General features: G+C 42.4%; 1 protein-coding gene across 10 annotated transcripts in view; it reads left to right on the forward strand.

Moving 5' to 3' along the window:
- Nucleotides 1-551: 551 nt before the first annotated feature.
- The window catches only part of fcho2 (FCH and mu domain containing endocytic adaptor 2), a 44,314-nt gene continuing 29,156 nt past the window's right edge, over nucleotides 552-15,709 (forward strand). For 3 of the 10 annotated variants that reach the window (XM_035184546.2, XM_035184549.2, XM_035184548.2), the window contains exons 1-6: nucleotides 552-780; nucleotides 9,754-9,845; nucleotides 13,273-13,347; nucleotides 13,470-13,611; nucleotides 14,782-14,934; nucleotides 15,219-15,323. In XM_035184546.2, the coding sequence (XP_035040437.2) occupies nucleotides 748-780; nucleotides 9,754-9,845; nucleotides 13,273-13,347; nucleotides 13,470-13,611; nucleotides 14,782-14,934; nucleotides 15,219-15,323 (600 nt within the window). In that variant the 5' untranslated portion in view covers nucleotides 552-747. The remainder of the gene's footprint in view (nucleotides 781-9,753; nucleotides 9,846-13,272; nucleotides 13,348-13,469; nucleotides 13,612-14,781; nucleotides 14,935-15,218; nucleotides 15,324-15,709) is intronic. The other 7 variants (XM_035184552.2, XM_035184547.2, XM_035184550.2 and 4 more) reach the window with 5 other exon arrangements.

Raw genomic sequence — 15,709 nt, forward strand, 5'->3', positions numbered from 1 at the left:
TATAAATCGTTGCTTTCTTTACCCTAGAATGGGTGCTTTTTATTTAAATACTTTATATTTACATCAGAAGCGGGTCCTCTCTACGGAGGCCGCCAGGTTTTCTTTTTACAGTAGCCAGAACTAGACAAGCTAAACACCATTTCAGTTTTAATGACAACTTAACTTTACCACAGGTTCTCCTTCGTGTTTGGAAGGGGAGGGTGAGGTGAATTCAGCTGCAACATGCCACTTCACCACTAGATGTCACTAAATTCTACACACTGAACCTTTAAGGAAATGCACAGTGGCAAAGCAAAAGAGTTTCATGAGGATATAAGTAAATTCTTCTTATTTTGATTCATAGTATGTCTTTAGTATTTGCTCTTAGACGTATTTACTTATTAAATGTGTGTTCTAAATATCTCCCTTTTATGTTTTGGACAACTTTTATATCCTCTTTTTCTGTACGTGTAAAGAAAAAAAAATCTTCACGAGTGCCGGAGCTCAAGCGGAGCACTTGAAGGCATCACTTCCCTTGTCTCCCTCCGCCAGCCGTGGCGCTGTTTCCCAAACCGTTGGAGGGGACGAGCCGCAGCACAGTCGAGCGGAGGTGGAGTCTCGCGGTGGGGAGGGAGAAGAAAGGGGAGAGAGGAGGAAAACGGGGACAGGCAGATCCGAGAGAACCGGGGGGAGGACGGTGGATGATTTACGCCTTCAACGTTGCATTAGAAGCGGGTAAACGGCGGCGGCGAAGAGGAGCAAAACAAGATGATAACGCCCTACTTTCTGGAGAGTTTCTGGGTAGGTGGTGCCTTCTTGTTCACGCTGTTTACACCGGTGCTGTTCTTCTGATCCTCCGCACTGCTCGCCCTCCCCACCGCGGTCATGTCAGCCAGGAACTGGGTGATATTCACGGCGTCCGGTTCACAGGCTCGCTCCCGTGGAGGCGGCGGTGTCCGGTGTCCGGTGTCCGCCGCGCTCCCCGGCCTGCAGCTCCCCGCTCCTCCGCTTATTCTCCTCGGCGATTATTATTTGGCCACCGCGGGACTTTGGGCCTCGGTAGCCGCATCTAACTTGCAACCTCCATGAATCCCACCCCCCGCCGCCGCTAATTGGCCCTCTCAGACTCGCTTGGAATGTTGATGGTCACTTCCGAGAATGCCATTGGCCGCCGCGGCTGCCCGTCACAGCCCCCCCCTCGGGCCGGACGCGTCCGTTTTTCTTCCGTAACAAAGTTTCAGTGAGAGGCCAAAAACGTTGAGCGAGTCCAGAGGAGCAGTTTTTTAAAAAAGCCACAGATTCTCACTTTTGTTTAGCTCGCGTTTGAATGTGCCCGGTGCTGCTGCTGCGCGTGTTTCCCAGTTCACACCCTGAACCCGGCCGACTAAAGGTCAATCCTCTCGCGATACTCCTCCGACGTGGCTCTGTTACGGCAGGTTTACAAAGTTAAAGTCCTGCTCAATCATTTGTCCTGTCTGTCATTTTCATTTGAATAAATCTCTACAGCCACGAACACAATGTCACTGAAGCGACCACCGCTCCAGCTCTGATCTCAGGTCATGTGTGGGTGATGTTGTGGGTTTTTAGTCTCCTGGCTTGATCACCTTTTATCACTCTGAGATCAGGGAGGTTTGGACAATGGCTAATAAATAAATAGATTAATATTGCATGAGTGAATATACTAGAGATATTGTGGTTATACGTATAAACGTGTTTTTCAATGATCCGGTAAATGTACATCCAACACACAGAGCTTTCCCTGTGTTTCACGCACATATTCGTAGAGTGCATCTTAGTGCAGCACTGTCACTTACAGCTGTCAGGGGCAATTTGTTTTCCAACACAAACTACAAAGTGCTACACAACAGAAAACAAATGGTTGAAATACAAAAGGAAGTACCTAAATAATAATGGTATTAATAGTAATAGAGACAAATACTAAAATAGCCTGGCACCCCAAGTGAAATCAGGAATATGCCTTCTGGAAGAAAAAGTATGTATTTAGCTGAGATTTAAAAGAGAAGCCTTATTTCCTCAGGCATCTTGCCCAAGGACACTTGAATGGGGGAGACTGGGATTGAACCGCTCTACGTCCTGATCCACAGACGCTTCAGGTGTATTTATGGTGCCTGGAAATGTGGTCATGTTGCTGAAACATCTTTTATGTGGAGTGTGTCAGCCACTAGAAATAACCTCCATTCATAAAACATCTCAGTCTTCCATCGAAGGTGGGAAATCACAGCCCTGCTTAACTCAGTTACCGAATGGAAACAACATTAAGCCATGTGTTTGTAGTAATTACAAAAGTACAGTGCTGTCGACTTCTCAAGCCTCTCTTCTTGCAACAGAGACTTTCATAATCAGTGACATGGAAAGAGAGGGGGGAGCTGAGATGCTCCCGATCCCTCAATCTGCCCTTTGTGCCCCTCAGTGGACCACAAGAGGATCCAGTGATGGCAAGGATCAGCTGTGTGTTTAACATGCAGCGCATGCACGCACACACACTTGGCATGAAGGACATGCACCCATTTCCCTTTGACTTGACCACAAATCATCACCACAAGCACACAAACACGCTCACATTGGGTTTTCAGATATGAAACGTTTGTCAATCTTTACTTTTTGCACAGCATGCAGGAGAAAGCGCCTCCCTCCATCCTGCCCTCTTTCAATGGGTAGACATTTTCTTGGTTCTTTTCCATGTATATAATCTTGGCTCGGATCTTAGTCGTAGACAATATCGCCCCTCAGCTGAATAAACAAGTCCTTGTGGAATTGGGAGCCAGACATTGAACGGCCATGTTTCTCTGTCACTCGATTGCTCACTGGCTGCAACATCTAGATTTGCTTGCATGTTTCATTTCCCTTTTTCATGTGAGTTCTCTGTCGTCTGCGGATGAAAGCTTTCAAAGCGACCGTGTGACTGTCCCCCACATGTACTGAAATGTCTCCGTGGTCCAATAGTTCAGAATGGCAGCAGGATAGTGGAGCTAATGCTCTAATTTTAGCGCTACGTCTGTGATGAGCTTATTCTTGATGTGGAGTCAGTTACCCTCCGGCCAGTCATGGGAAAATGAGATGGCAACGCGATAAGCAAACAGTGTTGATACAGCCAACAGCCCCGGGATGGCCGTCTTCTCCCTGGTGTCTGTGTTGTGTGTGTGGTCCGATAGATTCTCACACATCTCACTGTGCAAGCTGGAGGTCAGACAAGGGAAGTGTTGCAACAACAGCAAGACTGAAACAAGAGGTAGAGATGGACAGTGCACTGGTGACATATTTCCCTTCAATTTCTTTTAACAGAGTCTCAAATTAATCAAGCACAATCGAAGCAGCCACCATATTGCTTTCCATCCTGTCTTCAGTGGAGGGTTTTGCAGTGGAGTTTTAGTTGTGAGGCTCCAGCAAAGAGCCACGAGAACTGGTGGGATCTCTCCAGCGTTCCCAGAGGATGAAACATAGACGTTTGCTCTGGTTATGAAACAGAAATCCTCTCTCGTGGTGGTTTGTTGTCGTTTACTTTCACTGCCCGAGCTCCAGAACTCATGTCATCTTTGTGTGGAGGTGGTGAAATGAGTCACAAGTTGTGATGCACCAACTTGCTCTGGGATTCACCCTGCACGCTCGATGCCACATCCGTAACTGTAAGCAGTGGTCAGGCTCTTGTAGATTGATGTGTATACCACAAACAAAGCCCAGCCCGTGTGTGCCTACCACATACTAGATACGTGTGTTGTTGTCAGACTGATGCGTTGCGACAGCACAGTGCACCGCTCCCAGACCTGAGTGGTCACATGACCCGGGGCAGACACTGTGATGTCATCCTGCTGTCTACACGCTCAGAGCTCTGGGGTCTGCACCAGGCCGTTCGTTTACATGATGTCTGGAAAGAGGGAGGCTTGTTTAGCCACTGTTAAATTCCTCAGTGAAAGTTGCTGCTGTTTTCACCTGAATGTTTGCTCAGACGTCACGTCAGCTGAAACCCTCTTAATCCTTCTACTAATATTTTCTGTTTTACTGCTCCCAGTAGGAATTATGGACATAAACTTCTTTTAAATACACTTATCTAACCCGTGATACATTTTGCAGCATTATGTGATGACTGTATGTACACTAGAGCAATTTCCACTTGCAGCAAGAAAGTGTGTTTCAACACAGATCTGCGTCAGCTCAGGTCTGTGAGGAAGTTGGTGTAATTACTTTTACTTTGTGCTCGTAGCACATACTAACTTCTATTTTGATGGAATTTATCACACACATACAAATAGGTTACAAACATATAGTTGCATGGAAATTGGTTCTCAATCAACATACACTGTTCTGGAGCCACTTCAGATTTATTCCTTGCCATTAGCGAGTCCTCCTCAAACAGCTCTACAATATACTGTCCCTTTTTATTGTTTGCATGATGGACGTTGTGTGCAGAGCTTTTATATTTTTCGTTCACCCTACCTGGTTTATCTGCAATGAAGATTTTATCCTCACTCTTTTTCATGAAATAAAACTGAATTTGCTTTATTACTGTTACTATTTACTTAACCGCTGTTATTTTTTCAATGTACGTTGCTATTTCAGAGGTCTGTTAAGCAACCAACACAATCTTCAGACCCAAGTTCACAACTTTTCAAAAATAAAAGCTCTGTAAGTAAGCTCGATACAAAGCATTGCAGCAACAAAACAAACATTGCAAAAGACTGCTCAAGAGGAAGTGATTCTATGAATGCTGTTTCCAATGGCGGCGATCAGCACCTTTGAATGTGTGTGACTGCCTGATATAGTGAACGAAAATGTATCAAAATTATGTGGCGGCAATTTTGACCCAGTTTTCAACCGCTGCTGCAGTTTATCAGAGGCTGTAGAGGAAGACATGTTCCACTTGGTTCACAGACTGAAGGCTCACTGCCCAGCTCTCACTGACTATTACAGTGCACGTGTCACCTGTTTATTCCCATTTTATTGATATTGAACGTCTCAAGCCTTCAAATGGCACTGTTGACACTGCACTTTTCCCGGACCATTAATAAAGCGCATGCCAAGTGTGAAGCCGATTAGATGAATGGTTCATGAAATATGCATTCCACATATAAACACAGTTTGTAGAATTTGTAGGTAGATGCAGACTGCTTTGTAGGATAAGTAAAGACCTTGTTTCATATTGCAATGATTAATAAAGTCAAGTTGAATTTAGTTCAGTAGAAACTCAACATTACAACCTTCATAAAGTTAGGATTCACTGAAGGACCTTTAGTTTCAGCCTGATGTACCTACTAGCTGAGTGTGTAGACATGTACTAACACTAGGAGTGGTTTTAAGTGACTCTCAGGCTTGGTTTGGTCCTGGTTGTCTTTTGTTGCTGTTGCACAATACTGAGTTAACCAGGACTCCTTCCGTGTCATGTGTTGCATTACTGCCTGTCAGACACTAAACACTTGATTCTGCACACACTGGATATTGACACGGGTATTGTACTGTGACAGAGAGAGAGAGAGAGAGAGAGAGAGTTCCTGTCCCCCTCTGCCCGGCAGATGTTACATGATAAACAGGAGAATTTTGCAAAAACTATTGCATTGATTTCAAAGAAAGACCCCATCGCATTTCGCTCAGATCCAGACAATTTTACATATCTCAAGATAGGGATTTTGTTTTAATAATTCACGGATCTTGATTCAAAAGAAGATCGGGTATATTTATGGGACTCATATCTATAACTTGTACAATCTGGTGCAGCTTGATTGATTCTAAGGGCACTTTTGTCCCTTGGCAGGAGTATACACTCTACTCTGTGCACTCTATAATTACACAGATGTTGCTGTGTGAAAACACAGTACAATGTGTATTTTAAAGCAGTGCTTTGTGTTTTTGCATTCATAGCTCTGGACCCTATATAGGGTGAATGGAGCCACTTAATTATAGCACTGCCTGTGTCCCATTGTCTGCTCATTGAAATAATGACTCAGGCGTCTGTGATGAGAAAGCTGTGTGCTTTGTATAATGTATATCTTCATATAGTTTACCCCACTGCAAGTGGCGGTTACTTTTAGCATTAATCTGTGAAGCTGCTTTTAGACATGCACTGAGCTCCGTAGATCTTCTGCAAATGTCAGAGTGAGAGCCTCCAGATTTTCTGCGGACTTTCTCCAGCTGGCCCCCTCGTATAAAATCTGCAGACAGTTAGCAGAAGTCGATGTAAGAGCACAGCAGGGGATCCCTGGCTGGATTCTCTGGGAGTGAGTGGGCGTGATGACGCTTCTAACACGAAAACAAATATCTCCGTGTGAAAAAAAAACAGAGAGACACACCTGAAAGATACTGACGAAGATGTCAAGAGAGTTTGTGGCAATGGGATGGCGCCAGTGTTGTAAACACAATCTGACGATCTCCACAGTGGAATTTATACGTTACAACCCGGCTCTGTCTGCTGCTCCACCCCTCACCTGAACCCTGCGGAGAGTTTGTTGTTGTTGTGAACACGACTGAGTAGAGAACCCCCCCGCTGTGTTGTGCATGTGTGAAACGAAACCTCAGGAGAAAGTCTGGACCCAATTCTGTGGACATCCTCTGTAGGACATGACTAAAAACGGTGTTTAGTTTTTTACTTTAGTTTTACTGATTCAAAGTTTGGTCCTTTTTAAATTTTCAAAAAGTGTGTTTTTATGGTCTTATGAATGGTGAAAAACGAGGGGCTTAAATAGTCTTTAGAAAAACAGACCGCAGAACAAGACTCAAATCTTATTTTTAACCAAAGTTAAGCTTACGTAATGCTGCTGTTTGCATTATAAGTACAACTTCAGGTAGAAGTTCACTGAACCCTCAGTAGTTCTGGGACCGCGTACAAGTACCTGAGTTGTGTCACAGTAGCTTTTTTTCCAGGGAAAGAACACGCTGTTTAATTTAGCATTATATAACCTGAAGCCGTAGTTTATTACTGTATATTAAATTCTGACGTTGCTGCTTTTTCCATCTGAGCCATAGGGACTGAGCTCTCTTCCCAGCTTAAGCATTACTGCACGTTCAACCATGACGTTAGACGTCTAGTCGCTGAGCTATTACCTAGATTTTCTTTTTTTTCAGCCTGAAGCACACAAAGACGCCGCAGTCTGTGCACACTACAGGACATAGTGCAGTGTGTCACAGCCTGTGTTTATCAACTCCTACCCTTCTATAGGAAGCTGTCTCAGCCGCTCGCTGAGCTGTTGCTCAAACAAACCGTGACTGACATGTGTGCTAACCTCTCAGCACGGTTTTCTCCCTGTGGGGTGGAGCAGGGAGTTAAAGAACCCTCTCCATCCAAAACGCAAGCATAATGACCACTTTTGAATTTCACAATGTGTGGTTGGAATATTAAACACCCAGTGTGAGGGCTTTTATCAATGAGTCTCCAGATGAGGACATTGAGTAACTGAGACACGCTGGTATCACTTCTCCACTACCACTCATATCAGAAGTCATACAACAGCCATAACATAAGAACTTGTAGTGAACTTATACAGTGATTCACATATTTAAGTCAAGTCAAATCTGATTAAAGGTTTTATATGCATCCCTGGCTCCTCTCTTGTTGCGTAAAGATTTTCAGAACCAATTCCACTATTGAAACGTGGTATAAAGTCAAAAACGCCCTGAGCCTGTTTCCTGTGTTTGTTTTTATTTTTCTTTGTATTCACTGACATCACATTCCACGTGAGCACAGTTGTTGCGCAGAATGTACTTTCTTCCTGTTCCTGCTCCGTTTGGAGCCGTGTGTTCTCGCTCACTTCCCCGTTCTGTGGGCTGATTGGCCAATCATCTGTGTTTCTCTCACTCATGGTCCAGTAAGTGCTGTGCAGGTCGGTGTTACGGTCTGCGTCTCCCCTTCCTGGCATTTAAATCGAAAGGCGTGCAGTAGTTTTTTGTATGCCGTGCTGTTTGCTGCTGGCGGGGGGAACAGCTAAACGTGTCCTTTTTTTAATGGTTATCTTGTTAGAACAGGAAACATCTCTCCAGGTTAAAATGTCGGCCAGTGAGCTGCAGCATGGAGACGGATGCTTTTCCTTTAATGTGTATTTGCTCTGTAAATAAAGTTCTATTTGAGCTGACTCTGACTTTTTGACACCGACTTACTGACCTTTCATGGTCGTCAGTGTGGACCAACAGAGCTAAACCACGGTGTAACACTGCACTGATGTTGAAGCCTGTGCACCAAACTGCTGACTGTGGATCGCTCCAGGAACCAGGAAATATCTGTGACATCTTAGGTTGCCGTGAAACAATGCTGGCAAACAGAATCCGACAAGAATGAGGATGAACCTGAGAGTGTGGACAGAGGTGTTATCTTATTGACCTTAGCCTTTGTTTGAGTGAAAGTATGAGTTTCCTTATTTGTCTTCATCTGGGACATTTGGGTTGAAGAAGTGCTTCAGTCATCTAGATAATGATTTGGAAAAAGTATCACATTTGTTTTCTTAGATAATCCGAGGACACTTTGTCGCTACAAGCTGTGATTTGTCTGTTCCCTCCTGCTCACTAAAGAAGCAGCCTAATGGAGGGCGATGAGAGAGTAAAGTGGTTAGGGTTAAGTTCCTCTCTTCTCAGATATGACAAGGAGACTTTACTGTCGAGAGTTTAGCCGTTGCCGGACCACCTGTCAACTGTACTGTTGTAAACAGACTCTACATAGGGACTATAATTATAAATATGATATTGATAATAGCAATAACGATAATAATAATAATAATGATAATAATTATTTTATTGTATAGCATTTTTCAAGCAAATAAGCACAAAGTACTTTCCAATGAAAAAGGATTACTTGCAACATTAAAAGATTACAAGATGTATGAATAATGAAATAGTTATTGTCTGATTGATTGATTGATTGATTGATTGATTGATTGATTGATTGATTGATTGATTGGTTATACTGCTTCAGTCGACAGTATGGGTAAGTTTTATCAGTCGTAGCATTTAATAAAGAGTTGAACATTGAGTGAGGTTTCACAGTTGAAAGTCCACCTGTCAGAGCTTTCTGGTTGACAAACTGTGTAATGGCCCAGATATACACTGATGCAATAAACTAATATCGATATAGCTGATTTGTCGGTCTTGCGCTGGTAAAGTAGATACAATATTAAGTTATTCTTTTATTCATTGTGATATTTTCCTTTGAATTCATTGAGATTGCTTGTTGACACTTATTCATTTTATGTTTTATTCATTGGCTTGTTTATTTTTCTATCCTAACCATTTAAATCATTGTTGAGTATGTAAATAAGCAGAACACAAATGATCATAATTATTGTTACTAATAGTACTAGTATAGCAGCAGTAGGGTATCAGTATATCTGTATTAGAAGTGTATGGTCATTTATGACTATGAAACATTTAGTTTAACCTAAATCCATCAATTCTCTTTCATTTTAATTATTCAGATGTTTGTTTGCATTTTTAAAGCATCGGTGCAACTGGACACTTGTTACGCAGTTGCGTGGTTACGGCAACACAGATAAGACAGATCTCTGGTTGTCTCCTACATTAGATGCTGGAGCCTTTATACCAGTCTACCACCATTACAGCGTTTATTGATATTTCATTACTCTCAGACATGGCCAGGATAAGTATGGTCGACCAGAAGCTGCTGCGGATGCAGCTGGAAGCGATGCAGACGATGAGAACGCTGCTTGTAGAAAAACCCTTCAGGGTAAAGTGGGATCAATAACTGAGGTATTGTCTTTGTTGGACTTGGTTCTTATTCTGCCCACTGATCCGTCTGCATTTGTCTTGTCTCTGATATTACAGGGGGAAAAGAACAATGGCTTTGACGTGCTCTACCATAACATGAAGCATGGCCAAATCTCCTCCAAGGAGCTGACAGACTTCATCAGAGAAAGGTAAGTTACTCAGTCTTATACTGGGGAGGTGACCATTTGCCCATGGTTTACCAGTTAATCACGTGTAACATGTTACTCATTAACGTATTATATCATGTGTTTATAAAATACACGTCTCTCCTGTCCTGGGGTTTTCTTGGTATTGAAATGGAAAATTCCCAGTCGACACCTGCAGCTCCTCTTCTTTTCATTCATCCAAATACTTTACTGCTGCTGCTAATATCAACTATCTACTGCTGCTAGTTTACATTTTCAGAGTTGTGGGTTTGTTACAGCTGGGGCTTCAAATAACATTTCTCATTGTTGGATAACCCCTGTTGTTTTTATGATATGGTTATTGATTATTAGTCATGTTTTGTCTGATGAAAAGTCAAAAAGCTAATTATATTAAGTTTACTGTGATACATGACAAAGAAAAGTAGCCAGTCGTCACATCACAGAAGCTGAAACTGAAGAAACTGAAACTGTGCTTGTTATGTAAACTTCAACTCTTTGTTCAGGGAGCTTAAACCCGACTCCATCTGTAACCTGGCATGTTTCACACCCTCAGTGTCAACAGCGTGATAATAACATAGTAACAGCTTCTTATCCAATTCTACCAACCTCCACAAAGATGAACCTCACTGTGTAAGAGCTGTGTGTTCATAACCTGCTACTTGATAGACGGTCTGCCACTGGAATGCAACAGTGTCTATCTGACTCGGAGGAATGCGCTCAGTCAGATTTGATATCCTCGATCGGCTCTGTCCATTGAGAGATGATGGGAAAGTGACTGATGACAATTCAAAAGTAACATGAAGGAACATTAGCGTCTCTCCATTATGTCAGTTGTTAACGTTTACTTGCGTTGTATTGCTGAATGATTCTTGAACCATTTGTAAAGCTTTTCTGTTTAAACACTCCAGACTCGTTTGTTATGTATCATCTTTAAGCTTCTAGCTCTGCTCAATTATTAACCGTCCTCATGGTCTGCAGGAATGTGGCTGTTTATACACATGCAAATGAATGAGAGCATTATTAATGAAGGAGACAGAAGGTCAAGTAGAGCTTGGTTTTATTAACTATTGCTTGTATTGCTTTTGGGTGTATCATAAATCTATTCACTCTGTGCCAGCTTCCTGGTTGACTTCATCGGCTCAATGATGTGACATGGTTGCTTCCCTTTTGAAAAGCTTCACTATGGCTCCCTCTTGTGGGGGAAACAGCACATTGCACTCTGTGAATATATTCCCAGAACGTTTACCCTTCTGTCAATAATGCCCCATTCCCTGAAAGCGTCTGAAGATTATATTCGCAGGATCAGGAGACAAACACATCCATAAAGTATCTTGCAGCTGCTTTGAATCTGCACTAAAATATAAACAAATACCTCCCCTTTTAAAGCAAGTGGATACGATTCAAAACATTTCAACCACAAACAAATCACACACCGTCCAAGTCACTGGACCAACTAAAAATAATCTCAACTAAAGGTTCATGCACTGGTTATTTCACCTAGTGTGTCTCAAAGAAACAACTCTGCGCTCCCAAGTACTGCATTCTTATCATCATACTCTTTTGAACAATACGATCAGAGAAAAATCACTTTTCAGCACTTTTAAAGTGACAGTGAATAATACAGTTAGTTTGTCACTGCCAGTAAAACTTCCCAAAGAGATGTCAGAACGTTTTCCATGTGATTTGATGAAGCTGTACCGTTACCATTTATTCAAACATTTTCAGATGTGCACACATTTGCCATTTCCTTTTGTTTTTTGCGTTGTTCAAAACCAGTTTGGAAATGGTTTATAGTTTGGATTTTAGACACAACATCAGACAGTTTGCTCATTGTCATAGAGATTGCAAGGTTGTGTTGGAGATATATAAAATTTAGTTTTTGCTACTGTTTTAAGGACAATAATGTCTCTCTTAGACCGGCTGTACGAAAATTGCTTCAACCACAGATGATCTTCTTCTGGTCACTTCATCTGTGGTCAGTCTCAGTGTCAGTGTCACACAATGTTTTCATAGAAAGGAAGAGAAACTAAGAATATCTTCATGTACAGATTTAAAATCAGATCATACGTTGTCGATTTTAAAGCCTGAAGTGTCATTTTGGTTATGGAGTTCAGACCCAAATATTAGGTGGCCCTTGAGCTAGTGGCTAAAGTATAAGAACACTCAGTAGGGCACATACCTCTGCCAAGGGCCAACATTCCCTTCAATTCAATCAAGCTGCATCAAGTTGAACACACTCAAAGATGTAATTTCCACGAATCATTCCCTGTGGAATTGGTGAGAATGTAAAAAATATAAATGGCCTATCTTACATTGTTAAAGTAAAAAAAATCCTGGTTCTGTCCTTTTGTTTGGAGACATACCATAATTTCACGAGTTCTTTCCGATAAATTCATTCAGTAGTAGTTCTTCGTAATCATGCTGACAAAGAAACAAACGCATACAACCAACTGACAGGGGTGAAAACATAACTTTCTTGGTGGAGGTAACAACAACCTCCAACATATGGAGCATTTAAAAGAAAAATAATATTAAGGAACAGATCAAACTTCACTTAGAGAAGTAGTTTGTTTGTTTGCAAGTCAAAAGTCTGTGTGACTAATCTAGTAGTTAATAATTACAATCTTTTGTCCTGGTTTAAAAGCACAATGCACACTAGTTTTTTAAGCGATATTTTAGAAGTATTTACAACATAATGATGTGTGAAACTGGAACTGCCACTCTGGGCTCACAGGAAGATGTGGAAGTGGGAATGGAGCCAATAGTTCATCTCTAGCTCTTCCCCATCCTGTGTATTGATGCAGTGCTGTCTCTGAGTGCACTTGTTCTTCCATGGGACGTTTGCGCTTGTCTGTGTGTACCTGTGTGTGTACTTGTGTGCATGCATGTGTTTGCGTCGCACAAGTTTGTCCCGTTTCCCCCTGGCTGACCTTGTTCCTGTGACGTGACTGCAGAGAGAGGCTGGCAAAACGAGACATGCATAATTCAGACCTTCACTAGAACTCTGCCGCAGTTTTTTTTTTTTTAACTCCTGTCACTTTGCTACAGAATGAAGGAATAAAAATGAAAATTGAGAGAAGCAGGGTTTCAAACACTATCGTTCATACGCTGTCAGCGTCAGGGTTGTGAACAAATCAAAAACCAAACCATACTTATTTCCCTACACTGTGCATGTGGTCAAACATTTATGCTGCACGCTCTAAGTGGATGTTTTTGGCCGGGATCCGCAGTTGTTCAGTGCCGTGGCCTATTTGTGCCATAACCTAGTTGCAAATACTTAAGAAAAAACGTACTATACATTACAGTTTGTTTTTAAGAATTGCCATCTTGGTATCATTGACGTATCTGGGGATAATTGAGGTGTTGTCTGTGACCATTTATACTAATTTAATAAGTAATATCTGTGTGTTGTGTTTTCTCCCTCTCCTAGGAGTACTATTGAAGAGGCCTACGCCAGATCAATGACCAAACTTGCCAAGTCAGCTGGCAACTTTTCTCAGCTTGGGTGAGTGTAAACAGCTTTCTGTCTTTCTGTACAAAAAAAAAAAAAAAAGATCAATGTGAATTTATGCGAAAAGGGTTTTGTCGTGTCTTAGCCTCTGACTTGTTGATCATCCTTCATCCCAGGACATTTGCTCCAGTGTGGGACGTGTTCAAGAGCTCGACAGAGAAGCTGGTCAGCTGTCACATGGAGCTCGTGAGGAAACTGCAGGAACTCATAAAAGAGGTTCAGAAGTACGTGGAGGAGCAGGCCAAAGCACACAAGAAGGTACACAAATGGAGAACACGGGAAACTAGAGCACTCAGGTTGATCAAAGTTCTCATTGCTAAACACTTTTGGAAATTCAGAGAATCTGTAGCCTGTAGTGTTTTTCTATGAAGCTTTTTCCTCCCCCCCACACCTCACTCCTCCATTTCTCCGCCCTGCTGAGACACACCATCAGCTCATATCTCATGCATGAGGCCACAGAACACAAAGTAAAATAGGAGTTAGGAATTAGCCGAGTTGTGTTTGTGCTTCCAGCATGGCAAAAAGGCTGTCACAGTTTCTCTCCGTCACTTCCCTGCACTCCCTGCTCCTCTGCTTTGTGTTTCTTCGCTTACTTGCAGATACGATGCACATTGAAGTAAAGCGGTGCAAACGGCCAAAACTAAACACCCATCACGGAGAAGGTGCAAATGTTGTTTGTTTATTTTTCTTTTGCTAACTTCAGTGATGTTTACATTACATGACTGTGTCAAGATGAGCATCAAATAGGTAAATCAATGAGTAAAACTATTGATTAACAGTAAGGCAATCTCCAAGCCTGACCATGAATTAGCCTCTGGGGCATCGGCCAATATTTTAACAGCTATCTGCATCTGAATGTAGATAAATGAAAAACCCGACAGCCGATGCATTTCGGTCTTTGTGATCCGCTTCTGTTGCTCTCCACGCGGACTGTTTACCTGCAGGCACCCAAAGCCCGATGAAGCGTGATGGGTCAAACTAGAAACGGAAATCCGAAGGCTTCCATACTCAAAATCTTGTCCCTCACCCACAGATTCTATAGCGATTACCAGCAATCAGTGTGGCCACTGTAATTATGTCCTGATTATATTTCTTAATTTTGTGTCCTTTATAGAAACAGAACAAATGCAGTCTCTTCAGATCAAATGCAGAGTTGTATCTATATTTAATAGCTACAGCATAACTATAATCACTCCCCACTTTACTGTGCAACAGTTCTGTGTCAAATGCTGGAGAGTGAAATTGTGTTTTACTAGAGCAATAAAGGACCTCTGTCTTTTTCTCACATGATATAAAAGGGTATTCGAGAACAAATGTTGACTCTGTGTTATGCTACAGTGGAACTATAGAGCAATGGGTGGCACTTGCACTTATTATCTAGCTGGTGGTTAGCCGAGTAACTGTAGAAGACATTTGCGTTGTTGTCAGACAAAAGAAGAGGTGGCGTCTACCCTGGAGGCCGTCCAGAACATCCAGACCATATCTCAGGCTCTGCAGAAGTCCAAGGAGATCTACAACGCCAAAACTGTGGAGCAGGAGCGCCTCCGCAAAGAGGGGGCCACCCAGAGAGATGTGGACAAGGTGGGAGGTCACACACACACACACACACACACACACACACACACACACACACACACACACACACACACACACACACCCACATAATCATGGTATGCTAATAACTCGTCATGAAGTGCCTTAACACCATACATAAACCTTAACCTCAAAAAGTCTCTTGCCTGCAAAATGTTAAGAGGAGTTAGATTTTCCTGCTGATTCATCATTTGATCGAGGAAAACAGAGGCCCATTGTCTACAGTATTTAAACCTATGATCGCCATTTATCTGGCTGTTTATACTTTGCAGGCTGGAGTGAAAGCCAAAAAAGCCACAGAAACCTACAAAGCATATGTGGAGAAGTATGCCACAGCCAAGTCAGAATTTGAACAGAAGATGACAGAAACTGCACAGGTATGGTGATTATTGTATTTCCTTGTGCTGTGTGTGCATGTGTCTTAAATGAAACTTTGTCTGTCTTTGTGGTATGCAAGACTTTTGCTGTGTAATATGGCAGCCTCATATGTGTGTCTGTGTGTGTTCCCCCGTTTCGTGCCCTGTGTCATCTCCAGATTGCGTTTTTTCCTCTCTGCAACGGAGTCATCGTGGAAAGCTCTGATTGGATCCATCTGAGCGACTGATTAGATAAACTCCAAATTAAAATCAGATCAGCAGAATATGGTCTCCATATCCTCCTGCACCGCAGCAGCTGCGCCACCAGAGATGGTCCCGGTTATCCCTACATTTCTTTGTGTTTGTTTTTCCCAAGAGAAAGTGGTGTTGCAGCTCCGCTTCCTTGG

The sequence above is a fragment of the Hippoglossus stenolepis genome, chromosome 18, assembly GCF_022539355.2.
Source record: "Hippoglossus stenolepis isolate QCI-W04-F060 chromosome 18, HSTE1.2, whole genome shotgun sequence".
Classification (NCBI taxonomy): Eukaryota; Metazoa; Chordata; class Actinopteri; order Pleuronectiformes; family Pleuronectidae; genus Hippoglossus; species Hippoglossus stenolepis.